This window comes from Danio rerio, chromosome 7 (genome assembly GCF_049306965.1).
Source record: "Danio rerio strain Tuebingen ecotype United States chromosome 7, GRCz12tu, whole genome shotgun sequence".
In the NCBI taxonomy this organism is placed as follows: Eukaryota; Metazoa; Chordata; class Actinopteri; order Cypriniformes; family Danionidae; genus Danio; species Danio rerio.
The window spans coordinates 45,513,156-45,539,504 of NC_133182.1; the positions used below are offsets into that span (position 1 = coordinate 45,513,156).

Here is a 26,349-nt window from a genome sequence, read left to right on the forward strand (position 1 = left end):
ATTGGCAATGCGTATTCAACATAAGATGACTTCACTGCACTGATAATGGATGTAGAATCAGTATGTTCGTTTTCATCCTCCGTACAAAACCTTTTAATTCAGATGTTCTTATAATAAGAGAGATGAGTAATCTCTGATCATTAATGAGAAAAAAGGATTCTTTTTGTTATTTACTCCAATCTCAGCAAGCAAACAAGCATTTCAGAGAAAATGTTCAGCGCATAACTGCCAGAGCTTCAAGAGCATTTCTTCTTTCATCACAGCAATGATGCACATGTAAAACAGCTATTCCTCATGTCTGGCACACATAAATAGCTCTTCATGTGTCTCATGAAAGAAAGTAAAAAGGGACCAAAAAAGCTACCAGATAATTACTATGTCAAATTCTATTACTATGCTATTTATATATTAGCAAAACAATACAATCATGAAAGTAAGTGAACATTATTATTTTTAAAAACTTATTAGTGAAAAAAAGGCAACCGTCAATATAATTGTTTTAAAATTAATTCTAAAACAGAAATTAAAGGAAAATAAAGTAATGATAACATAATGTACTTTTGAGGCTATTTTGACAAGAATATAGTTGTTAAGATTGCAACTAGTTTATTTATAATTTTCATGCCTATTTTAAATATTCATAATTTCATAGATTTAGCACGTCAGTATCTAGCCTGTCATACTGAGCAGTGCAAAGACGGTTGACATTCTGCCACAAGATGGCGACTGAGACCACATAATAAGCCCTAAGAGGAGAAAACAGCAACTACAACTGATCAAATCATTATAAATCAGGTAAGTGACATTCTATGTTAGGGCCCTATCATACACCTGGCGCAGTGTGGCGCAAGACGCGGCGCAATAGTCTTTTGGTAGTTTCAGCTTGGCGCAAGAGTCGTTTTGAGGCGTTGCGCTGCGCTGTTTAAGTAGCAAATGCATTAGCGCTCATTTGTGCGCCCATAGGCGTTCTGGTCTAAAAAGGAAGGCGTTCTGAGGCGGACCGCTGGCGCGTTGCTATTTTGAGAAACTAAAATAGATTTTTCATTAGACCAAAACTAACCCGGTCTAAACTCCGGTGCAGAGTTGCGCCTCGCTTACGCACTGCTTAATACGCACAAGAGAGCAATAGTCAAATATCTTTACATATGAAAAAATGTAAATATTAAGGATATATATGATATAATAAGAATAGATATAGACTATAAATATAAAGGATTAAAATATTAAAAAAACATTATTTTCTAGCCTACATAAATATGAAAACTGCTTTTATGTCTTCTTCATCTCGGGAGGCTTTTTCAGTTCATTCATAACAATTTGCTTTTGTATAATGTTATTATTATTAGCAGTATTATTTAATATATCCATATTTATATTTGTTTTATTAAAAACAAGCTTAGATTTGCCCACCTGTCAGGTTTTAGACCATATGGGGCATGGCAGGTGTATTTGGAAATAACTCAGTATTTTGACCACACTTGGTCTATATTGTTCATTTATTCGTTTGCTAGAAATTAAAGCTGAAATTAGAAATAGTTTTGAAACAAATCCTTGCGCTTAACAAACTAAATTAATTATTTATAGGCTAATTGATGTCTGTGTGTAAAGGTTTCCCTATCCAAGAGCGAATGTGAAAGTAGATCATTTATCTCTCATTCTCACGCAGTAGATGCTCTGTTTAACAGTTTTCTGTTAAAAAATTGTCAACTGTTAACTGTTTGCTTGTGAAATGCTCATTTTTTCCACTTAGTGTAAATAGCGAATGCGCTCTTGGCGCGACGCAGCTGGGTCTTAAAGGGAATGGGAGATGAGACTCTAATTGGTTTATTCTCAAAACACACCTATAACTCATTAAGAAAATAAACTCAACCCTTTTAGACCACACGCCTTGGCGCAAAGCGCATTTTCCCGTCCGTAAATTAGCAAAAATGCGTTCTGACACGCCCTGAAAGCGTTTGCGCCCTGCGTTTTGCACTCTGCCCATGGACCGTCAAAATAAAGCCCTTAATCTCTGTCTTTTTTATGTTGTAGTGCTGTATTTATACCTTAGTAATCTGCTAGTGTTTGCTTTGCTTTGGCTTTTTTGGGGTAATTATTGTGATCTCCCGAATGCAACAGAGAAATACTAGAAAATCTCTGTAGACTGATGGCATTTCATGTCATTCAGCCTCATAATCTTAAAATGTCAGCAAAATCACCTGTTACGATAGAGAGTTGTGCAAATACTAGCTCTAAAGTGCACGTTTGTGAAGTAGCAATGGTTTCTGCTGTTCTGACGTCAGCTGCAAATGTGAAGGAAGGGTGGAAGAAAGTAGTTCTTCTTAAAAAAGTGTTTTTGAGACTTCGTGTTTGATTATCTTTTTTATATACATGATTATGTTGTCAAACTATTTTATAAACACAATACCACACTCAGAGCAGTGTGATATGGCTGTATATCACTGGTGGGACACTAAGGCACTCAGCCTGTGGCCTCGCACCAACACACGCATCCCACCAGTGCTGTTATACAGCCATATCACACTGCTGCTCGTGTGATATTGCTCATTTATAGATAAATATATACAGCACTCACTTACAACTACTGTGTGCTATTACGCTACTCCAATTCATGGTATAGTGTGGAAAATGTTTGACATTCAGACTAACAAATTAGCATCTCATTTATCATGGCATGTCATGGCTGAAAAATAAGAAAAAGTCAAGTGTTGCAATTAGTGTAAGCAGAAGTCATCCAGCAGAAAGAGTTGTCAGTCAGAGCCCGCTGAGCTTCACACACCCACCTTTGAGAAGACCCAGCTGCACGCTGCCTCTCATGCTCTCTTCCAGGAACACCGGTACGTTGTCGTTCTTATCGATGACGCACACCTCTACGGTGAAGCTCTGAGTGTGCATGGACTTTGTGAAGGACACCTGGAAAAAAAGCACTCAGGTCAAAGCACTCAAGCAGCATGTCTTATTAGAGCTCAAACCCTTTTGGGTTCACGTTTCATTGGCCTGCAATTTCTGTCAGCGTTTGTTATTTTTGGACTACCTCCGGATGTGTTTTTTTTTTTTGCATTTTGAAAATCTAGCAAATCAATGACGTAGGTTTTATTTGAACTGAGAGTCAGGGACACATGTGACAGTAGCTAGAAATAAAGACAAATAGCTCTGGGAAAATGTACATTCGTCTGCTCAATTTATTTGTCTAAAACAACAATAGCTCGACAAAAATAAATATGTAAATATAAAATATTGTAAAACACTAACTAAACATTCTAATTATAAATGTAAGTTGACCTATTTTCACTTTCAGCAAATAAATGGTCTAAATTACAATATTCTTATTTCAAAGTTTGAAGACAGATTAGTAGTAGATTAAAAAGCTAAACTAATTCTTATTTTCATCATAACACATCTGTTAACAGCAATGTAACTGAATAAAATAATTGAAGTGGATGCTGGTTTTATTTTGAACAGATAGACAGACAGACAGACAGACATCTCTTTAGGATTCTTACCTGTAAGGAGTAAGACGGCTGTTTTTCTCGGTCCAGAGGTTTAAGGGCATACAGGAAACCTGACTCCACACCAAAAATCCCTTCATCATCACCATTTACAGTCAGATCAGAATAGGTCAGAGGGAGATCTGGCAACTGTAAGATTAATAAAAATGTATAGAATTATACAAAAACACAAACATGCAAGCCAAAAGAAGAATGGTTTCATCCTGGTCTATAGGATGCTTTACAATAATATATTTGTGCATATTTATTATATTAGTTAGTACCAAAGCCAAAACAACAACAACAATAATAAAGATCACAGTTCAAAAATTAGTACACCCAAATTAATATATTTTAGACAAATATTAATTAAAAATATAATAAAATAATAATAATAATAAAAATAATAATTTTTCTTTACTATTTTTAAGTATTGCCTATATTTCGTTGAGAAACCGAAAAACATTCACTATCAAAAGGGGTATATTCATTTATGCTGAGCACTGTATGTGTGTATGTATGTGTGTGTGTGAGTGTGTGTGTGTGTGTGTGTGTGTGTGTGTGTGTGTGTGGAACAAAGTGTATACAACTAAATATAAATTCATACGCTCAGAACTATTAATTATGCTTTTTTTCTGACTCCACTTGAAAGGTACATCACTGGCTGCGAGTGTAAAAACAGGATTGTGCAGTGTGATCGGTCAGTGAGATGGTAATTTTGTTTGACTGAGCTCTTCTCTAAATGCCTGTGAATGACCAATAGCAGCTGCTGTTGACAGCAGTTATGTGGCTCAGTGGTCGACACCAATGCACATAAAGATTCTGAATTAAGCTGGGCATGAGGATACATATTATAAATGCATTGTGCTCAAAACTGGCATATCCAATAACGAGTACAGCGTGATCACGCCTTAAATAGCAGACAAATCTGAAGGGCCAGTGTCATACCAGCGATTCCCAAATGGCCTGGCCAGTATTTAATTCTTTTTATCTTTTTATGTTACTCTATTAAAAAAAAAAATATATATATATATATATTAAAAAAATAAATAAAATAAAAATAAATAAATAAATAAATATATATATATATATATATATATATATATATATATATATATATATATATATATATATATATACCATATATATATATACCATATATATATATACCATATAGATATATATATATATATATATATATATATATATATATATATATATATATATATATATATATATATATATATATATATATATATATATATATATATATATATATATGTCAATGTATATTAGAAAAAAGTAAAGATTGATTAAAACACTAATCACACCCAGCATGACTTTCGTGGCACTTAGTAGCTATCCCATTCAATATGAAATACAGTTCACATGCCTGATATCAACAATCTAATAAAATAAACAAACAAACAAACAAACCATATAAATAAATAAATAAATAGAACACAACACTCTAATGAGATAAACAAACAAATAATATAAATAAATAAATTAAATAAAATACAACACTCGAATAAAATAAACAAACAATATAAATAAATAAATAAATAAACAAATAAAACACAACACTCTAATGAGATAAATAAATAAATAAATAAATAAATAAATAAATAAATAAATAGAACACCACATTCAGATAAGATAAGCAAACAAACAAATAAATAAATGAACAAATAATAAATAAATAAATAAATAGAACAACATTCAGATAAGATAAGCAAGCAAGCAAGCAAACAAACAAGCAAGCAAGCAAGCAAACAAACAAACAAACAAACAAACAAACAAATAAATAAATAAATAAATAAATAAATAAATAAATAAATACATGAATGCATCATTTGTCCTTTATTTTTGTAAGTCTAAATCAATATTACGCAGCCATCGTTCTGTCCTTTTAGTGATCACATAGGTTGTGGGTAATTATCCACCCACTCGCATGTAGGCCATTATAGTTGATTTGGACACTGCGGAGAGACTGTTTTGATAACATGGCGTCAACTGCAGAAAATGATGAACTAGAAGCACAGTCTTTCTGTAATGCCGCCAATTACAGTGTCAAAGCAAAAAGCTTTTTGGAGAGCGACTGGGCTATTACTAAACATCTGGTAAAGATGTCAGACATGGGGTTTGAAGGAAGGCATTGTACAGGAGCTGGGTCCATATTTAGTTTGGTGACGACTGGTTGGTGCGTGAATGCCTGCTATATAATATATATAATTGCACCTTGAGTTCTGAGTGCTCTGGGGAGCAGTATGTAGGGTTTATTGAATGGCTCTGCTTTTTTAGTCTTTTCTCTTCTCTTATGAGCAGTCATTATTACATTCACAGAACTCTTTATTCATTCACAACACAGCGCAAGGACGGTCCATTTTAACCAGATTAATTCACTCTATTAATAACATGCACAAGAATTTCTTTCAGTCAGTAATCCTTGTGGTATTTTGGTCACCAGAGGGACAATACATGCATGTCCACAGAGATAAACTGCTAAATGGTTCAGAATCTTGGTCTCAGAGATCAGTTTGCTTGGTCTATACAGTCTTAATAGTTTTATTTCGGCTAGAATAAAAGCAGTTTATATTTAAGGTCAAAATTATTAGCCCATTTAAGCTATATTTTTTCTACAGAACAAACCATTATTATACAATAACTTGCCTATTTACCCTAACCTGCCCAGTTAACCTAATGAACCTAGTTATGCCTTTAAATGTCACTTTAAGCTGCATAGAAGTGTCTTGAAAAACATCTAGTCAAATATTATTTACTGTCATCATGACAGATAAAATAAATCAGTTATTAGAAATGAGTTATTAAAATTATTATGTTTAGAAATGTTTTAAAGAAATCTTCTCTACGGTAAACAGAAAATGGGGAAAAAATAAACAGGGGGGCTAAAAATTCAGGGAGCTAATAATTCTTCTGACTTCAACTGTGTGTTAAGAACACCTACTGTTAACCATGTTACTGATTTTTAAAGCCGCATTTTTACCTTTTTTATTATTATTTTTTTTACAGTGTATTTTTATGGCAGCTAGTATATATCCATTATAAGCCAAGCTAAAGCTTCGGTCTGGACTTAAAATATGTAAACCTTCCAAAGTCATTTTGTCCTCCTTGCAGAAGGAACTCACCTTGGTGAGGTACCATGGGAAAATACCATCATAGTTTTCTGGAACACCAATTTTAAGATGAGCACTCTCAGAAAGCAAAATGTTCTGAGACAGCACCTAAAATAGAAAGCAATTCATTACAGGAGTTAAACCATGGTAAACGGTAAATATTTATGTTCACCAAACAAAACGGTTGACCAAGAGAACTTACGCTCAGTGCAATAAACCAAGTGCTCACAGATTCCATTGCAACTGTCTGACTATAAGAAAAAACAACAACAACAACAAAAAAACATTTATTCATTCATTTTTTTTCAGCTTAGTACCTTTATTAATCAGAGGTCACCACAGTAGAATGAACCACCAACTTATCTAGCATATGTTTTACGCAGCGGATGCCCTTCCAGCTGCAACCCATCACTGGGAAACACCCATACACAGTCATTCACACACATACACTAGGGCCAATTTTGTTCATTTATTCACTTTCTTTTCGGCTTAGTCTCTATTAATCTGGGGTCGCCACAGCAGAATGAACCGCTAACTTATCCAGCATATTTTTTACACAGCGGATGCCCTTCCAGCTGCAGCCCATCACTGGGAAACACCCATACACAATCATTCACACTCATACACTACGGTCAATTGAGCTAATTCAATTCACCTATAGCGGTATAGCACATGTTTTTGGATTGTTGGGGAAACCGGAGCACTCGGAGGAAACACTGGGAAAACATGCAAATACACACAGAAATGCCAACTGGCTCAGCTGGGGTTTGAACCAGCGACCTTCTTGCTGTGAGGCAATTGTGTTACCCACTGCGCCACCATGCTGCCCACAACAACAACATAAAACATCATATTACATTCCATGCTTTGCCTCAAAGTAATTTTTCAGCCTGCACATATTTTGGTTTTTCAACTTAGAAGGGATTTCCACTACTGGAAAAAACAGATACATTTATAAAGAGCCACTTGTGACTCGTATGTTAACAGTTTACATGATGCAAATGTGTACACATAATTTAATACATTTGAATATCAGAAACACTGAGTGCACCCTATAAGAGCCAAAGTAACAGACTGAGTGAAAAAAGCAAGCCTGCCATCAAACAACTTTTTCCTTCAGTTAATGTTCAACACGAGTACACTTCATTAATGTAACATCACGTCAAGGGTCAAGTTACTGCTTATATAGGAACAGGATTTTGGCTATAGTTGTTTTGTGCATTTATTTAAACAAAATAACTCTTCAAAATCTATGAACTAATATACTCAGAATACAAGTTAGCTATGACAATACAATAAATTTAGTAATAAATGAATAAAATATTAGGAAAACCTCATCAAAAAAATATTCTCTTCAAAATTGCAGATTTGTCTGGTGCTTCTGTGTTTATGTTTGGTTTTTTGACTCAAAAGGTTCTAAAAAGATTGTATTCTTTGCCATAAAAGTTAAATTACTGAACCTACATACAGTGTTCAGCATAATTGAGTACACCCTATTTTGAAAATGAATATTTTCATCCATTTCTCAGTGAATATGGGTTATATATATATATATATATATATATATATATATATATATATATATATATATATATATATATATATATATATTGGTGCATTTGAACAAAATATATTTATTAAACAGATATATTTATTAAAATAATATTTTAGTCACAGAACATTTTTCAGTAATGAAAAGATAATAAAATTAAATTAAAGAAAAAAATATAGAAAAAAATTACAAACTACAAAATGTCAACTAAATTGTATATATTTCTTTTGTTTCTCTTGATTTTTGCTATTTTTGAAAATTTGTATTTCATAGTTTTCACTAACATATAAATTTGCGCTACTAATTTTTGAACCATTATCGTAAGTTATTTTGTTAGATTAGCTCCAGATTTGGCTTCATGCTGACCAAACTACTGTATATACACAAATATAGTATTGTAAAGCTTCCTATAGAAAATATTAATTTAAATGAGAGATTTCAGATGTACTCATATATGCTGAGTACTGTGCATGCCTGACAAACAAAGCTTATTTTAGAAAAATATTTCAGAAGACACTAAGAGGCTTTTGAGCGCCATACACAGAGATAAACATACCTAACTGAAGCTTTTAAATAGACAATAAACCAAATCACCACTGCATTGATGCTTATTTGTCAGGTTTACACTGGAATATGAGTGTACTAGCAACGCAATTTGAAAATCTGCAAAATAAAAAAAGAAAATCTTCAAATGTCTCTGATGCACTGTGAACGACACAGCAAAAAATAAAAAATAAATAAAATAATTCATATGTTTAACAGTGGTGACAAGAGTACTGAAAAATCATACTCAAGTAAAAGTACCATTACTTGCCCAGAAATGCAGTGCAAGTAGAGTAAAAGTATGTAAATATTATTATAAATATTATAATGTAACATTCTGTAGTGCATTTAGTGATTGTTTAAGGCCATTTGGCAATTTCAGTCATCATACAGTAAACATACAGTCTCTCGGTCAATGCGTGTAAAGATTTTAGACATTTTCTTGGACCCTTTTAACGCTTCCATATGGTTTGCAGCATTTATAAAGAGCCCCTGTCTTAAGGTTGTTACATTTTACGTGTGATTTAATTGGACAGGTATCACAGGACTGATTTTTCTACTCAGCCAATCATCTTAGACAATTAAAAATAAAGTAGTGACTGCAGGTTGAAGGAAAGCATTGGAGTAAAAGTACTGATCCTGCACTAAAAATGTACTCAAGGGAAAGTAAATATTTTAAAAACTATTAAGTAAATTATAATTCCTGTGAAAAAAAAAAAAAACTACTCAATTACAGTAGTTTGAGTATTTTTAATTTGCTACTTTACACCACTGATGTTTAAAAAAAGCAGCTCTTACCTGGTGTCCAGACTTTCCGTGAGTGAAACTGAGAATAGCTTCAAGTGTTAGAAAAGCTTTGCATCTGCTTTGTAACTGATTAATGATTACCCTCCTTAATTGTCTGAGAATACTTGTTTCCTCTAATTATTCAACTGATTAGCAAGTCTCTAGCTTGCATATGTGTGGGGGAATAAATTACATGGCATTATAACCTCAAGTCGTAAAGTGTATTCTGCATTTGCAGACATAGAACAGCCACAACAAAATAGAGATTGCATCTTTTATTTTATTATAAAACCATTGTAAACATGTAACAAAATTCACAACTCAATCATATTAAATGGCATTAAGTGCAAATCAAACGTTTTAGAAACAGCTCACAACACATTATTTATTGCTTCTATGTCATTCATTTGCACATGGAGCATAGATGTCAGATTAACTTAATATGTCAGACGTCTTATATCGAAATGCATTTATATTGCCTCTTGCCCAACCCCCATCCCATCCCACCCCCAACAAAACCCAAAAGCATCGAGTTCAGTGTCTTGGCTGAGTTACGAACCTGCGCACTCAGTTTCAAGTAACATTTGATTCCATATGTTGTTTCAACCAGAAGTATGACTTGTGCTCGTTCCTCCTCTGATACAGAAATACACAAGGCAAATAAACGCGCCTTTGTGCCATCTTAACCACAGCTCTCCACAGGTAACATTGTGATTTGTGAAATCACCTCCTAATTTACGTGCACAGAATCTTGACAACTATACATATTAAGGCCGCAAAACACTGAAGGAAAAAGGTAACGTAACAATAAAAAGCCTCATGCCGCTCAACACAACATGATCTTGTCAGTTTTGTTTCATATATAATCTCTTCTTCGGTTTACAAAACAAGTTCGTATTTGTCTGTACAGCTAAATAGTCCTTATATTAGCATTAAAAACACACAGCTTCTGGTCATGGGTATCAGATGGCATATTAGTCCAGTTTGTTTGTATTGTTTTTATAGCACTGAAAGGTCGTGGCAAGATTTGGATTTCTGTCTGAAGGCCATCTTCTTGTTCTTGCGGGCCACCATTCGGCCCAGGAAACGTTTGGCTTTTTTGCTGATGCTCTCACGCCGCTTGCAGTTGGCCATGCGACGAGCGTTCTCTTCTTTGCTGTCCTTGCGCAGGCGAATCTGCCGTACGATGCCCTCAAAGAGGTCACGCACATTGTGATGCAGCGAGGCTGAGGTCTCAATGAACTTGCAGTCAAACACAACGGCACAGGCACTGCCCTCTAGAGAGACCAGAAAAAAAGAGATGAGGGTGAGCTATAAATCCATCACCAGAGGGACACAAGCTACACTGTCAACATTACTATGCTTTCTGCTCTTTAAATCTCAAGGGACAGGAGCTCTTTATACACAACAACTAGAATATGACTACACTCTAAACAATAAGGGTTATAAAAGTAGCATTTTTTCAGTGATGCCATAGAAAAAACACCATAATTTTTGGAGAAGAGTTCTTTAAAGAATTTTTTTCTTACATACGGAAATTTTTTTTTAAATTCTGCTATGGAAAACATTTTTAGACTGGATTGTTTGAGCTCTTAGCTGCAAATAATGAGTGGAGAGGGTATAAATTGTATATAAGGGTGGAATCTTACCATCCATAGAAACTTCCCGGGAGCGCACCAGGTCACTTTTATTCCCCACTAGGATAATAGGGATGTTTTCTGACTGACGAGCTCTGCGCAGCTGGATTCGGAGCTCTGAAGCTTTCTCAAAGCTGGACTTGTCTGTCACCGAGTACACGATGATATAGGCATCTCCCATACGCATGCACTGATCCTGCAGCCACTGGCTGTTATCCTGTAGAAATACATGTAAGCAGTGTTAATATCAATTACAAGTAATGCTAATGTGTGTGCATATATACAGCTGAGGAAAAAAAAGGTTCATTCTGTAAAGGTCTCAAAATAGTTCTTCCAAATTTCATTTAAAAAAGTATAAACATTTAGAGCTTTTCCCTTTTTCCTCCCTAGAAAATGCTAACTGGTCAACATAACAAATGGTTTGTGATTTAAATTTGGGGCAACTCAACCAAACTCTTCTGAAGTTAGTTAATTAAACATGTATGAAAACATGGCACCTGTTTAGTTATTTTATTTATTCTAATTTTGGAAGAAAAACATAAAACATTTTAACTAGTTATATATACTCAACTATTAATTATAAATCCACAGACCCCAAAAATGTACATACGTAAAATTTATATTCGTTTTAATAATGTACATGTTTATATTATAACATTATTTTGTGTATTTTTTAACTTTTTATATTTCAATCAAATTACATTTATTAAATGAACTACTTTAGCAAATGGCCATTACCTGTTCCCATATGTCATACAGAAGGATGGAAGTCTCCTCGTCATCAACCACAAGAGATCTGTCATATGTGTTTCCTAAAATGAAGACACAATACATAAATTTAAGTATGTAAAATGGATTAGATGCTGCCTGAAAAAAAAAATTGTTAGGCTATTAAGTCTTCTGAAATGAATAAAAATTGACATCAAACAATCAAGACATTCACCTGTTTCCTCGCAGTCGTTACTGTCTTCAACTCCACCGAATATCCTCGCCAGACTGGACTTGCCCACGCCGTGCTCGCCCAGGAGGACCACCTTGTAGACCTGTCCGTCCGAGTCGCTGCCGGAGGAGATGACCGAGTCTGAGGAGTCCGACACGCAGCTGTTCCTGTCGGCATTAAAGCGCATGAGGCCGGGCAGTTCGCTGGGCTGAGCCGCGGGCATCGAGCGCAGCTCCCGGTCGTCCACCGGCATACTTCTCCGATGCAGAGTCTGCAGGTGCAGGGGAAACGGCATGCTACCTCTCCTCTTATCCATGTTCCTCAACTTGTCTCCTTTGTTCAAAGTCATGATTCCAAACCTGTCTGTGTAGAACTATATTTATAATAACTGTAGCCTATATTTAATAATTTAACACTTTCTTATATGTTCTACAGTTAATGACAACTACTACTAGCCTTTAACAACTAATAACATTAAAAATAATAGCTGTTATTGGAAACAGAGTTATAAGATATGAAAATGACACTTACATTTGAGCGTCTATAAAATCTTCGTTCAATGTCAAAAATTCCAGTTGGTTATTCCGCTTTACTCCGTTATTCTTCGCCGAGGGTTTCTCTTATGATCTCCGGTGAGACGGAGCCCTTATTTATGTGAATGAGTGACGTCAGGCCGGGGAGGGTTTGCCTCGGAGAATCACGCGTGTTTCTTATAGTAGAGCCGTGATTTTGAGGGAGGAGCGCGGGTGATTCACGGATGTGCGCGGGCGTCCGGTGGAGAGAGAGAGAGAGAGGGGTCTTCCCTCCCCTGCGTGAGCTGCATAGACGATGAGCCACTGAATCATATTCCGCCTTTACTACAGACTACAGCCACGACTCTCTGCATTGTCTATGGAGTAAATGCGTATACGCTTTATCACCACAGTGCCTTGCTTTGAAGGGTACACTCCCAGATAGCAGGCAGTAATCGGCCCGAGCTCGGCTGCCCTCCGGCGCCTCCGGCTCCGACTCGGCATCGGCGAGTGTTATCCGGGCCGAGTGCGGGCCGCAGCTCGCTCGCGCACATGCGGTTGTGATGCGGCTGTAAAGCACTGGCCCGATTCCGGTCAACCATATCCGGCCCGAGTCTGTCTGTAGAGTCCGGGCCGCTTCTGGCAAGGACTCGGCTGATGGCAACTGATTAAGTTCTTATTTTATCTAGTAATCTGTTAGCTCCACGTTTAATGATAATTTGAGAAAACATTCATGGTACGATAGCAAAAAAAAAAAAAAAAAAAGAATATTTAGTGTGGATGGTCGCAATGTTTAGACGCAAACAAAACAATATTATTTATAAATAGATTATACATGTCATCTAGAGAAAAACTATGTAAAATTTGCTTATTTTTGAGATAGCACGCTCCTGTGCTGACTGTTTTTTTTTTAAAGCAGAAGTTGGTTTCATAATAAACACATGCGTGACTAAACTCATGATCCAAACTCCAATCCAGACGGTGGCAGTAATGCTCCAAAAAGCTGGTTGTCAACCACCATGGCACGAAGATCACAAGAAGAAAAAGTTTGGTTTTTCAAAGACTCATGTGGATTCCGGTCAGAAAGGTAAGCTTTTTACTGCTTGTGTACTGTATAATTAGCGAATTTAGAGCTTAAAACATTTCCACGGTGTTTGGTTGTAACAGCGTTTAGTAATTTAAAACAGTTTGATACGAAATGTAACTTGCTTTAAGAAACACGACTGGAGCTAATGTATGCTAACGCTAACAGTTACAAACACGCCTGAAAGTTCCTTTTCCTTTTACACAATGTTAGATTGTAACGTGTGTAGTAACTGAAAACTATTTTAATTATTTTAAAGAAACATGAAACGAATTTGTGTGTATGCTAACTTTGCGTTAAAGAAAGTTTCTGTAGACGAATCCATTAACTAACTTGGCAAAACGTGTTTTTTCCTGATTTAACATTATAAAGTACCGTGGATGTTGAAAAAATCATTGTACAGGCGTATACTTATCCAACAGTATTAATTCTGTGATTATGTGTAAATAAAAACTAATCGTTTTGGATTAATAAAATATTATTGTTTATCTTGTTTATGCAGTTAGTCACGAAAAATGATCGAAACTCGACAGTTTACTATTCTCTTTAAATTATCCAAGAGAAATATATTACTATGCACTTTAATTCATATTTTTTAGCCTATGTGAATCAATTATATCTTTTGTTCAAGCTGTAATGGTCAGTTAATGTAAAACTGAACGTCTTAAAGCAGATTTTGATGTTTTTTTTATGTTATTGACAGTGATAAATTCTGATTTAAATGAATGGGTAACAATATTTGTTGGTTAAGTCTTATTGTTCTTGTTTAACAAAGGTTAGTGAGATCATTTTGCAGCACATCACGACCATAGAAGTCAATAGCACACTCTTTTGAACGTGAATAGGCATGTTATAGTTGTGTGCTAAAACTCCATTATAAGCTGTAAACTGCTGATACATTTTCAACATAGATTGAGCTTTTCAGACATTACATTACTAATTGCTTAACAAACAGCTGAAATGGTTTATTGTTATTGGCTATCATCAAACATTTTTCACAATGGTAGGTTAATCTTCATGGGTACAGAATAATGCATGTGCTTGACAATCTTACAAATCTATGTCTCAGATTCATAAGGCTGTCACTCTGCATGAATCTCCGAATAAATCTTGTGCAACCTTCTGTGTACTGATTATTTACATTATAGGTATTATATGCATTAATTAACTTTGATAGTATTTCAGGATTTGAACTTTTCTTTACGGGAGGTTAACAACAATGTGATGTTTTATTATAGATGCATATGAGGAAGCTCGACTCAAACATCCACACGCAACTGATTTCTGACTGGTAGACAGACGAGGATGATGATCGCCTGTCATACATCTAAAGACAGAACAGGTTTGTTTGCAATTATTTTAAACACATACTGTCAACATTATGTCATTGATCTATTACAACCTGTGAGTTTTGCCCTGGCACTATACTAAAGTGATGTTTTGTTTTGTAAATGTATCTGATTAAGGGACAGTATAGACACATCTATACCATGATGAAGAAAAATTATTTGGAACAAAGAGGCTGGATAAAAGGCAGGTATAAAGATTTCAGAAATCAATGCAGCACCACAAGTACCATCACCATCAATGACTATGGCAGAAATCTTAAGACCACCATCAAGATGCACAGATACTGTACATTCCAGTACACCAGGCGTGTCCAAACTACGGCCCGCGAGGCTTTTTATAAATATCAATAGAATCTGGCCCGCTATACAAAAATGAACGTAATTCAATAAATAACCACCGGGTGTCACTATTACATGCATTCAATTAAGCAGCAGTTCTTGTTATGATCTGTCTGTCTGTCTGTCTGTCTACACACAGTTGAAGTCTGAATTATTAGCCCCTCATTGATTTATTTCTTCTTTTTTAAATATTTCCCAAATGATGTTTAACAGAGCAAGAACATTTTTACAGTATGTCTGATAATATTTTTTTCTTTTGGAGAAAGACTTATGTTTTATTTCGGCTAGAATAAAAAGCGGTTAAAATTTTTTTATGAACCATTTTAAGGTCAGAATTATTAGCCCCTTAAGTCTTCAGAACAAACCATTGTAATAAAATAACTTGCCTAATTACCTTAACTTGACTAGTTAACTTGATTAACCTAGTTAAGCCTTTAAATGTCACTTTAAGCTGTATAGAAATGTCTTAAAAATATCTAGTCAAATATTATTTACTGTCATCATGGCAAAGATAAAATAAATCAGTTATTAGAAATGAGTTACTAAAACTAATATGTTTAGAAATGTGTGGAAAAAAATGTTTAACTCTCCGTTAAATAGAAATTGGGGAAAAAAATAAACGGTGGCTAATAATTTAGGGGGGCTAACAATTCTGACTTCAACTGTATTTATATATATATATATATATATATACACACACACACACGTGTCTGTGTGATGTATTTAAAATTTGGCCCGCAACAACGTTTGTTTTTTTGCATCTGGCCCTCGGCCCAAAAAGTTTGGACACTCCTGCAGTACACCTATGAACATTTACAGTCTTTGTTCTAGTGCAGTTTGAGATCAAGACAGAACTTATTGCATCTTGTGATGTCTTTGTAAGAATTGAAGACATCACTAAATTTGTTAAGGTTTAATGCAGCTAGAAAGTAAAGATCAACTAGAGAATATCAGCAGTGTCTAACCCACTGATGTATTTACAGAGGTTGTATGAGAATAAGCTACAGGTTGATTTATACTAATCTGTTATTTTTCTTTTTTAGCAAGACTGACTGAAGTTTTAAAATCATGCAACGTCATAAAGCAGCAGCTGGGCCTGATTCTCACAAAACCAAAACAGACGTGATGAAATTCCAGATGTAAACACATTTGACCGTCCTTTGGCCAATTTGATTTGGAAAAGCTTGAAAATCAACTAAAGGAGCAGCCTGAACAAATGAAGAAACTGGTAAGTTCAAGCTCTTGCTAATTTCAAAGTGTTTTAAGTTTATTTGTTTTTTTTTTATTGTTTTTTTTTTTTGCTTCGTAGGTAGCCTACTTTTTTCCTAATTTTTTCTTTTTTTATACATTAGTACTTCTTCACTACTAATTATCTGTTTATCTTTTAATCACAGATGGAGTGAGGACAAATGTCCATACCACGCCACTGATAAAGAAGTGGAAAAATGCATTACAAGGTAGCTACAACTTGCCCCTGACAGGGGTGGAGGAAGAAAGAAGAGAAAGCTAATGTGTCAAATGTCTAAATCACTATTTTGTTTTATTTTTTAAACAACATTTTAAGTGTATTAGGATGTTCCCTGATACTTGAACAATTTGTTTCTTTCATTTGCATTTATATATATATATATATATATATATATGTATATGTGTATATATATATGTGTGTGTGTGTGTGTGTGTATATATGTATGTATGTATGTATGTATGTATGTGTGTGCGCCAAATTATGAAGAAACATCTTGATACATTTTTAATAAACGTAATACAAATAAAATTATAAATATAAAATTGCACAAGACGTGTATATATATATGAAATGTATAATCATCTCACTCATGTCTTGCTGTTTGTGCAATTGATTTTGTTCAAGTTTATTTAAAAATAAGTTTGACTTTATACTTCTGCAATTATATATATATATATATATATATTTTTTTTTATTTATTTATTTATTTGTTTGTTTGTTTATTATTATTTTAATGTTTTATTAAAAAAATGTTTCAAGATGTTTCTTTAGAATTCTGCAGTACTTTTCACAAGTTTGACTTGGATATTTTACGGATTGTCATTGGTATTTTTAAGATGTTTCTTGCTATATCTTAAATTGGTTTCTATATTTAGGTTTATATAAACTTTAGCTGTTTTTTATAAATTTTTAATTCAAGTCTATTGGGAAAACAGGGTTGTTTTAAAAACATCTGTGTTTGTGTGTAATTTTTAGATTTTTTGTTTAAATCTTTCTGTGTGTCTTTATTGTGTTGTTTTATTGTTGTTTTTATATTGATATTCTTGTGCACTACAAATTATTTATAAAATTTTAGTACTATTTTTTTCTTGCAATCAATAAACGTTTAGCATTTATTAATTTTGTCATTTGTCTGATTATTTTCGTTACAGAATATGTATGCAGTTTGCACTTTATTCAAAGGTTAAACGCAGTGCTTACACTTTGTGTTTACATTATAGCCTGTGTTTGCTGTTATATAAATAAACTAATACCATATATCAAGTACCAATGTAATACCAAAAGGTTTTATAAGGTGTATAAATACGGAGTCGCGCCAGCTCCGGGCCGCAGCGCACATTACCCTCGCGCCGATTCCGGCGCGGATGCGCAGCGTCGGCTCGCTTACGGCCGCCGCATCTGGCCCGCTTGATTCGGGCCGGAATCGGGCAGTGAGTCCACAGTCATCCGGCCCGAGTCCGGCAGCCGAAGTTGGGCCGAGGGGTAAGTCTCCGGCAGGCGACAATCTAGCCGGAACTGGCCCGAGTGTATTTTGCTATCTGGGCTTCTTTTTGTTTACCCATTTAGCCTTGATTTGTTATCATTATTTGGATGAAAAAGAGATTTTGCTCGTTTTGACTGGTTCAAGCTGTCTCTTAAACGGAGCTCGGACAAACCATATAAAAATGTAGTAAATTAGGATATAATTATGCTTGGTAAAATAGCTTATTTTGGGCTATTCTAATACACATTCTGCCATTGATCAACCACAAGTTACATTTGGAAATAAAAAAACTGTAGCAAGTAACACAGACTAGGCTATTTGAATTATTTTTGGATTATTTTAAAGTATTTGTTTGTAAATCCATTTATGTACAGTTGAAGTCACAATTATTAGCCCCCTGTTTCCCCCCCAATTTCTGTTTAACGGAAAGAAGATTTTTTTTTCAACACATTCCTAAACATAATAGTTTTAATAGCTGATTTGTAATAACTGACTCATTTATCTTTACTATGATGACAGTTAATAATATTTTACTCAATTATTTTTTCAAGACACATTAATACAGCTTAAAGTGGCATTTAAAGGCTGAACTAGGTGAATTAAGTTAAGGCAGGATAGGGTAATTAAGCAAGTTGTATATTGTGTATTGTATATTGATTGTTTGATCTGTAGACTGTCCAAAAAAAAAAAAAAAAAAGATTACAGGGGCTAATAATTTTGACCTTAAACTGGATTTAAAAAATAAAACTGCTTTTAATCCAGCCAAAATAAAATAAATAAGACTTTCTCCAGAAGAAAAAATATCAGAAATACTGTGAAAATTTCCTTGCTCTGTTAAGCATCATTTGGGAAATATTTATTAAAAAAATAATAATAAAAAATCAAAGGGGGCCGAATAATTCTGAGTTAAACTGTATTTGATTTGACCCCAAAGCATATGACCTCCGAAGTATTTCAAGTAACAATAGGCATAATGGTCATATTTTCTGATGATTCAAAATCAAACAAAGTATAATTGTGTGGAGATTCAATTTTATAAAAAAATAAGGAGAATCAATTAGATAAATGAAAACTAATTGAGAATTGGAGACTGAACAATACATTGTGAATTACAGCAATAGACTTAGTAGACTTGTAATCAATAAATGGCAACTGCAATTATGGGAAATTATGAGCATTTAATATATTAATATATATATATATATATATATATATATATATATATATATATATATATATATATATATATATATATATATATATTTTTTTTTTATTTTTTATTTTGCAAAATATGTTTAGATTACTTTGTAACTGTTACATTTTAAGAATCTGAATATTCTAAAAAAATAAAAATAAAAAAGCAAACCTGCATATCACCTTAAAAAAAAAGGATTTTCCCCAAAATAATTTAAAGTAGTTTTTTTATTCAAAATGTTCTGTATGTAGCAGATTTTATTTACATTAATGCTTATATAATTATTGTAGTGTTGTGTTTGTCTGTTCTTATAGTGTAATTATTACTCCATCTGCACTTTGTTATTTTCAGAGTTGTATTGATGCTGGTAACATGATGTAAGGCTCAGGCAGGTTTGTACATCACCATTACATAATTTCATGTGTTTCTACGTAAGACATGCTGTATTTCTCAAGGGCAAATTTACCTTTTGTCACGCTGCTGGAGTTCATTTAAAGATTGTTCAATGTTGCCATCTAGCGTAAAAAGATTGGTATGACATGCAGACATTTATTTACGTTTAATCAGACTTATTCTTCAGCGTTTTTAAAATAACCAATCTACTGTACAAGGAAGATTTTAGCAAGTAAACAACACAGATCTGTGCTGATTTCAGAATCTTTATGTGAAGGAGATGTGTATAATGTATTGCAGTGACTTACCAAAGTTTTATACCCTGCTTTATTTGGTAAAATTTGGCTATTACGCCAATGCCTGGTATATAACTGCAAAACCATGGGGAAAACAGATTTAAAGGATGATGAGTCATACAGACAAATCCACATATTGGTTACCAGAGAATGACCAGAAGCTGTAACAATGTAATAGAGTTAGTTTATGAACACTAATGATTTAATAGAAGAAAGAAAGAAAAAAACAAAAAACTCACTGGCATTGTTTAGTCCAACTTTTCGGGCACAAAAACTACATTGAAAACCTAAAAAGATTCATACTGACTAAACAGCATTGTACTGATTGTATCTTGGTGCGGACAAACCCAAACCCTGCTTTTAAACTTTGACGAAAATAAAGACACAGATTTGCCAGACATGATTACAATGGATGCACAGAAGGAAAACACCACACATTTTCATTACTTAATATATTATAAAAATCATATGGCAATTATTAACCACAGTTTTATTAATCATTTGAGCTGTGAGGGAACAATTCTGGCCATAAAAAAGTAACAAAAACAAAACAAATAAAAAGCATATTTTATAAACAAAACGTCTATATACACTATGCACATATTTATGATATAAATGCAAGACAAGCAAAAAGTTAAATATAATTGACTGACAAAAATATGGTATTTATTCAATATAATGGTGTTTATTTTCATGACCAGACTGAAAAAAGACTTGCAACGTTAGCTAGTCTGGTAGTTTATAAAAAAAGACTATTGAATAGGAGTTCTGTTACATGCAATAGTATCTATCATGAATTTTTAATGCATGCAAGTGAAAGCACTTTTGCGACTTGAAAGCCAAGCAAGTGTAATCTAAACAGACACAGCAACTTACTATGCTTATTATAGAATATTTTTAGGAACCCTTTTTAGTTCTTTAGTTAATTTTTTCAGTAACATTCAGACATAATGTTTTTATGTTGTGTATTAAAAATATTCACGATTTTTGGAAATGACTCTAGCTGCAGTTTCCTAGTGCTGAAGAGCAGAACTGCATAAGTAATTTCTGAAAATAAATAAATAAAACCTGTTTTTTTTTGCAAACGACCTCATCACATCCTTCCTAGCTGATGCTTTAAGAAACACTGTGGACTCATTTGCAGCATTTAGAAAACTGAAACATTTATTTTATAACAGCAGTCAGTGAAAATGCAGTAATAAAGAGCTTAAATCCAATGGTCTGTGACAAAGCTTAATAAAAGCTCATCTTACAAGTTACATCGTCTTGTGAAGTGTAGAATGTTATTGATGTATCATTTTCATGATGCATAACCAAGTGTTGATGTACCAGTAAATCCATATACTTGACTTAGAAATTAATTATTTGTAGAAATGAATTAGTTTACCACATTGAACACAAAAGGAGTTATTGATAATTATTATAAATTTTATAAACCATATATCATCCAAACGTATGGCCACTAAAAAAGGTATTAAAGTTAAAAAGGCTTCATTGCATTCCAGACATTTCGCTCAAAAAACATATTCCATATAATACTTCTATTGGCAAAACTGTAAAGCTAATAATAAACAAGGCAGTGCAAATGATTTCAGTTTTACACATTCTCCACTTTCATTAACATACATTCCTTTGAAAACTTTCTAAAATCTGTTTGTTCAAATCAGACTAATATTAGTCATTTTGTACATTTACACGGATGTATCACAAAATTGCATCACCTTTTTTGTATCCACATACTCTTAAGCGAATAAAACTGATTCTGTTTCCATATTGACTTTATATTAGGATAATTTCTTCTCTTTTTTAAACAGAGTATGGATAGATCCCCCACTCTCTCCTTTTAAATACGAGTTGTTCTGATCGGATTTTGTTTATTGAATGCATCAATCATTCTAAAGAAGCAAATTAACAGCACTATTAATGGCACTGTTATTAGCCTTCAAGAGTTCAGTCATGACCTGTTAATGAAGCAGGAATGAGCTGATCACACTCCCCTGCTGGACAGACACTGGTTGACTACCTCCAGCAGCTGAGAGTTCTCCAGAGCCGCTGCCACTCGCTCTTTGTCTGCCAGCTGCTTGTTGACTGCAGTAGAAAGGGAATATATACATAAACATATATATCTAAAATTTTATATATATATATATATATATATATATATATATATATATATATATATATATATATATATAACATACAATTTATATTCAGAAAGTAAATTATTGTAAATAATAATAATAATTATTATTTTAATTATTAAAATGCCGTTTTTAAACGATGTTGTTTTGCTGAGAAATTTGTTGTTACAATACTATTGTTACTATTTTCATTTATGATTTTTCTTTATATTAGCTTTGAAATTTCTATGTTTATATTTAGCAACTAAAATGAACAAAATAGCTTAGTTGGCCATAATAACCCAGTTATTAATACATTTTAATGGTGGTAATTATACATCCACATGAACAGTACCTGTCCTGAAGCAATTTAAGATTGCTGAATTATACATGCATTATTTTCCTAAAATCATGTAAAAATATATAAAATATATCATGATTTGGCCGAAGTTTTTTTTGTACATTTCTCATTGTGGTGTGCTTTAATGTTTTATTGTCCACCACAAAAGAAAATATAAAGCTTTAATTATAGATCTAAGCCTTAAAACAGCATCTTAATCTAGTATATTCTTAGGAGAGAACTGATATATAAATTTAATAGAAACAGTGCAGTACACAGTTATAATACTCTTATAGATATATTACAAGCTAAAAGAAATTCATCCTCACAGAACAAAAAAAATCCAACAAATTGCATACATTTGCATTTTTTTGTCTCAAAATAAAATGTTTTTCAAGTGTTAAATCATATTATATAGAGAGCCAATTACATAATACAAAAGACAAAAGTCAAAAGTTACATGAAAATGCTATACATACACACACACACACACACACACACACACACACACACACACACACACACACACACACACACACACACACACACACACACTTTTTTTTCTTTATTAACTACTATTCTATCATAACAGTTTACCTGCATCCTCAGAAGCATGTGTGCCAGGCGTGATGTGAACGTCAATCTAACAACACAAAGACAAAAGATTTATGTGTGGCCCAGAGCCTACAGTAAGAAGTTCCAACGTGTTTGGTTGCTCAGTAAATACACTGTACCTTAAATCTGTCAGGCAGGGAGCGCAGCAGCTTGACTTTGATTGACAGGCCAATGAGTGTGGCCATACTGCAGTGTGGGATGGTCGGTGTGAACTCAACAGACACTGTGCTCTCCTCATCATTCACCTGTTCAGCCGGAAACATATTATAAAAGATAGAAAGGCATCAACGCTTGTTTGCAAATGAGACTTTACTTCACCATTTGTATTGTTTTTTTTTAGTTTTTTTTTACAATTTTAGACTCAAAAAAGGCTAAGAGCTAAGGAATAAAAAAAATATAATATATATATATATATATATATATATATATATATATATATATATATATATATATATATATATATATATATATATATATATATATAAATGTATGTATGTATGTATGTATGTGTGTGTATATATATATATATTTTTTTTTATTCCTTAGCTCTTAGCCTTTTTTGAGTCTAATTTAATTTATGTATGTATGTATGTATGTATGTATGTATGTATGTATGTATGTATGTATGTATATATCATTGAATACGTAAAAAAAAAAAAAAGACAAATGTTTTAAAAGTTTAAATATGATAATAAACTAAATCTATGCGCAACAATCTGTCCAAGCCAGTATCCTTAGCAGTAAATACATGGAGCACTTTTAAACAATTGCTATTGTAAGGGAAATAGTTCAACTATTATGATAAGTAGTGTTAAAGATCATAATACTTTAATCATTACATAAAAATATTTATGTATATGGATTGCAGGTGATTGCATGGGTTTTGGCCAGGTTGGTTAGCAATACATGAACAAATGAAAATTAGGACTTGTTTTTAAAAAAAAAAAAAAAGATTTAAGACCTTCAAAACAATATTTCTGTAAATTCAGGACTTATTAAGGCCTAAAATTCAGATTTTGGGATTTAAGATATTTTAAGACTTTTTAAGACCCAACGGAAACCCTGCGGTTAAATAAGCATCTGAAATATTTTATGGCATACTTCAAAAAACAAAGATGATTTAGTGTTCAAAAATGTTAGATTTTTATTATGCTTTTAAATAAATTTGGTCTTAAATTTCATATTTTCTGATTTTTATAGTATATGTATCAACTCCGGTACTTTTACCATAAACCAACATGTCAACTATTTGGTAGAGGTTAATATTTTTGAAATTATGGGATGTGTTGAAAAAATGCATTGCGTTAACTGGTGACATTACGAGTTAAGAAATGCAATCCAAAAATGTTTATTTTGGTGGGGTAGTTAATTTATATCTATTCTGAGAAAAATGTTTGAACTGAGACTCGAAACAGAGAGAAAGAATGATGCATCACAATAACTTATTATGAATTATTTATATTATGCATTGAATTTCTTTTTTCCTTGAAGAATTATACTTTCATAGAAGAGTTCAAACATTTGGTAACACTTTACAATAAGGTACTACTACCATATAATACAGTCTATTATTACTGTAGTTTATATAAACTCACGGTGCATTAACTAATAACAAGCATGAATTTGGAATTTCAATAATGCATTAGTGAATGTTGAACTTAGTTACTATGATTAATGAATGCTGCACAAGCGTTGCTTATACTTAGTCCATGTTAGTAAACATATTAACTAATGAATTGAGGTAAAGTTGGTTTTATATTTACACATTCTGACTTTCTCCCTAATAATATGACTTTATTTAAGTATTCTTTGCTAATTCCTAATATTAACATCATATTAGCAGCCAATGACTATCAAAGTACAACATTTCATTTTAATAATGCTAAAGTTGTTTTGAAGTCATATTTACGTGTGATTTCAGTTATTAAATTCAAAGTACCAGGGTAAACAATACAGAGAGAATAATAATAATAATAATAATAATAAAAGAAATATGAATGAATGTCACAAGCTGTCACTGAACGAATGAGGGAATATAAAATCAACTTTACCTTAGTAACTAATGAAACCTTATTGTAAAGTGTGAACAAATTTTTCATATTTATTTATTCGAGGAGTTCTGCTATTGTGCAAACCACTCAGACTCACATTGACACGCACTTGTTCCACCACATTGAGCTCTTCGAGAGACAGCGGGTGCTCGGGGTCATTGATCGACCTGATCAAATGTAAGTTAATTAGTTAAGGTCTGACTCTAGTATACAGGAACACTTAAATGAGTTTGTGAACTCAAGCAGATTGCAGAAGTAAATAACTGCTATGGTGGCAGATAATTCAAAGCAACCAGGTCGACTTGTCAAAGCAGTGGTGTAGCCTAAAAGTGATGTACGGTGTACTACGAAAGGATATCGAAGATCTCTCTGACATCGATGGGGTCCGCCACATCTTCATCTTCATCAGTGGAGGTGAGCAGTCTTTCCCCTGACCGCTGAAATATCAGAGGATTGGCGTTCTCTAGTCGAGTTCCACCAGACATTATTACACCCTCGACAATGAATTTATGACCAGTAAGTTACTAGTATTTTAGCAGTACTAGCTAATCAAGTCGCTAACTCTACTTCGAAGCCAAACACAAATGACCACAACCCAGGCGAAAAACCCGGAAGTGTACTCGGTTTTCAAAATAAAAGTTTTTAAATAAAAGTCGATGTTTTTGTTTTTGGTTCTGTGTAGAACAGGGGTGTCCAAACTCGGTCCTGGAGGGCCGATGTCCTGCATATTTTATTTTCAACCCCAATTAAACACACCTGAAATAGCTATAACTCATTCTAGGTATACAAAAAACTTCCAAGCAGGTGTGTTGAAGGAAGTTGGAGCTAAACTATGCAAGACACCAGCCCTCCAGGACCGAGTTTGGCCACCCCTGGTGTAGAACATAATTTTACAACATTCTGGGTCATTCTACTGAAACGTGCTTTTTCTGTAGGTCCTTATTATTATTATTATTTTGGCTTAGTCCCTTTACTTATCTGGGGTCACCACAGTGGAATGAACCGCCAACTTATCCAGCACATGGTTTACACAGCAGATGCCCTTGCTTTCAGCTGCAACCGAGTGCTGGGAATCATCTACTGTATATACACACTCATGCACTATGGACAATTTAGTCTATTCAATTCATCTATAGAGCATGTCTTTGTACTGTGGGAGAAACCGGAGCACCTGGAGAAAACCCACGCCAACATGGGGAGAACATGCAAACTCCACACAGAAATGCTAAATGGCCGAGCC

The 26,349-nt window shown here is 33.5% G+C and overlaps 3 protein-coding genes and 1 long non-coding RNA gene across 6 annotated transcripts in view; 1 reads left to right on the forward strand and 3 right to left on the reverse strand.

Annotated features, from left to right (window-relative positions):
* The window catches only part of cdh16 (cadherin 16, KSP-cadherin), an 80,662-nt gene extending 71,108 nt beyond the window's left edge, over nt 1–9,554 (reverse strand). Inside the window, exons 1-5 of the mRNA XM_073907209.1 lie at nt 9,519–9,554; nt 6,828–6,876; nt 6,638–6,733; nt 3,504–3,638; nt 2,784–2,913 (exon numbers count right to left, since the gene is read on the reverse strand). Coding sequence (XP_073763310.1) covers nt 2,784–2,913; nt 3,504–3,638; nt 6,638–6,733; nt 6,828–6,863 — 397 coding nt within the window. The 5' untranslated portion in view covers nt 6,864–6,876; nt 9,519–9,554. The remainder of the gene's footprint in view (nt 1–2,783; nt 2,914–3,503; nt 3,639–6,637; nt 6,734–6,827; nt 6,877–9,518) is intronic.
* Nucleotides 9,555–9,766: 212 nt separating this feature from the next.
* rrad (Ras-related associated with diabetes) lies at nt 9,767–12,707 on the reverse strand. Of its 3 annotated transcripts, none has more exons than XM_021477408.3 (5): nt 12,615–12,707; nt 12,087–12,354; nt 11,882–11,955; nt 11,156–11,360; nt 9,767–10,783 (listed from the first exon to the last, which is right to left on the reverse strand). In XM_021477408.3, the coding sequence occupies exons 2-5, from the start codon at nt 12,334–12,336 to the stop codon at nt 10,506–10,508; spliced, it is 807 nt and encodes a 268-aa protein (XP_021333083.1). In that variant the 5' UTR covers nt 12,337–12,354; nt 12,615–12,707; the 3' UTR covers nt 9,767–10,505.
* Nucleotides 12,708–13,611: 904 nt separating this feature from the next.
* LOC141375108 (uncharacterized) lies at nt 13,612–16,526 on the forward strand. Its single transcript, XR_012382599.1, has 4 exons — nt 13,612–13,682; nt 14,918–15,021; nt 15,146–15,216; nt 16,411–16,526. It is a non-coding gene; the product is annotated as an uncharacterized lncRNA (long non-coding RNA).
* A 4,598-nt stretch (nt 16,527–21,124) lies between these two features.
* ciao2b (cytosolic iron-sulfur assembly component 2B) lies at nt 21,125–25,663 on the reverse strand. Its single transcript, NM_001002449.1, is given in 5 exon segments — nt 21,125–22,071; nt 23,041–23,086; nt 23,178–23,303; nt 25,207–25,286; nt 25,468–25,663. Coding segments are annotated over 5 exon segments (480 nt in total). The 5' UTR covers nt 25,595–25,663; the 3' UTR covers nt 21,125–21,970.
* Between the last annotated feature and the right edge of the window lie 686 nt (nt 25,664–26,349).

What these genes read in the sequence shown, in the direction of transcription:
- rrad (XM_021477407.3), bottom strand. An exon ending in TAACGACTGCGAGGAAACAG is followed by an intron (nt 11,956 to 12,086) that starts GTGAATGTCTTG and finishes TCTTCATTTTAG; the next exon opens with GAAACACATATGACAGATCT. An exon ending in CCGGGAAGTTTCTATGGATG is followed by an intron (nt 10,784 to 11,155) that starts GTAAGATTCCAC and finishes TGGTCTCTCTAG; the next exon opens with AGGGCAGTGCCTGTGCCGTT.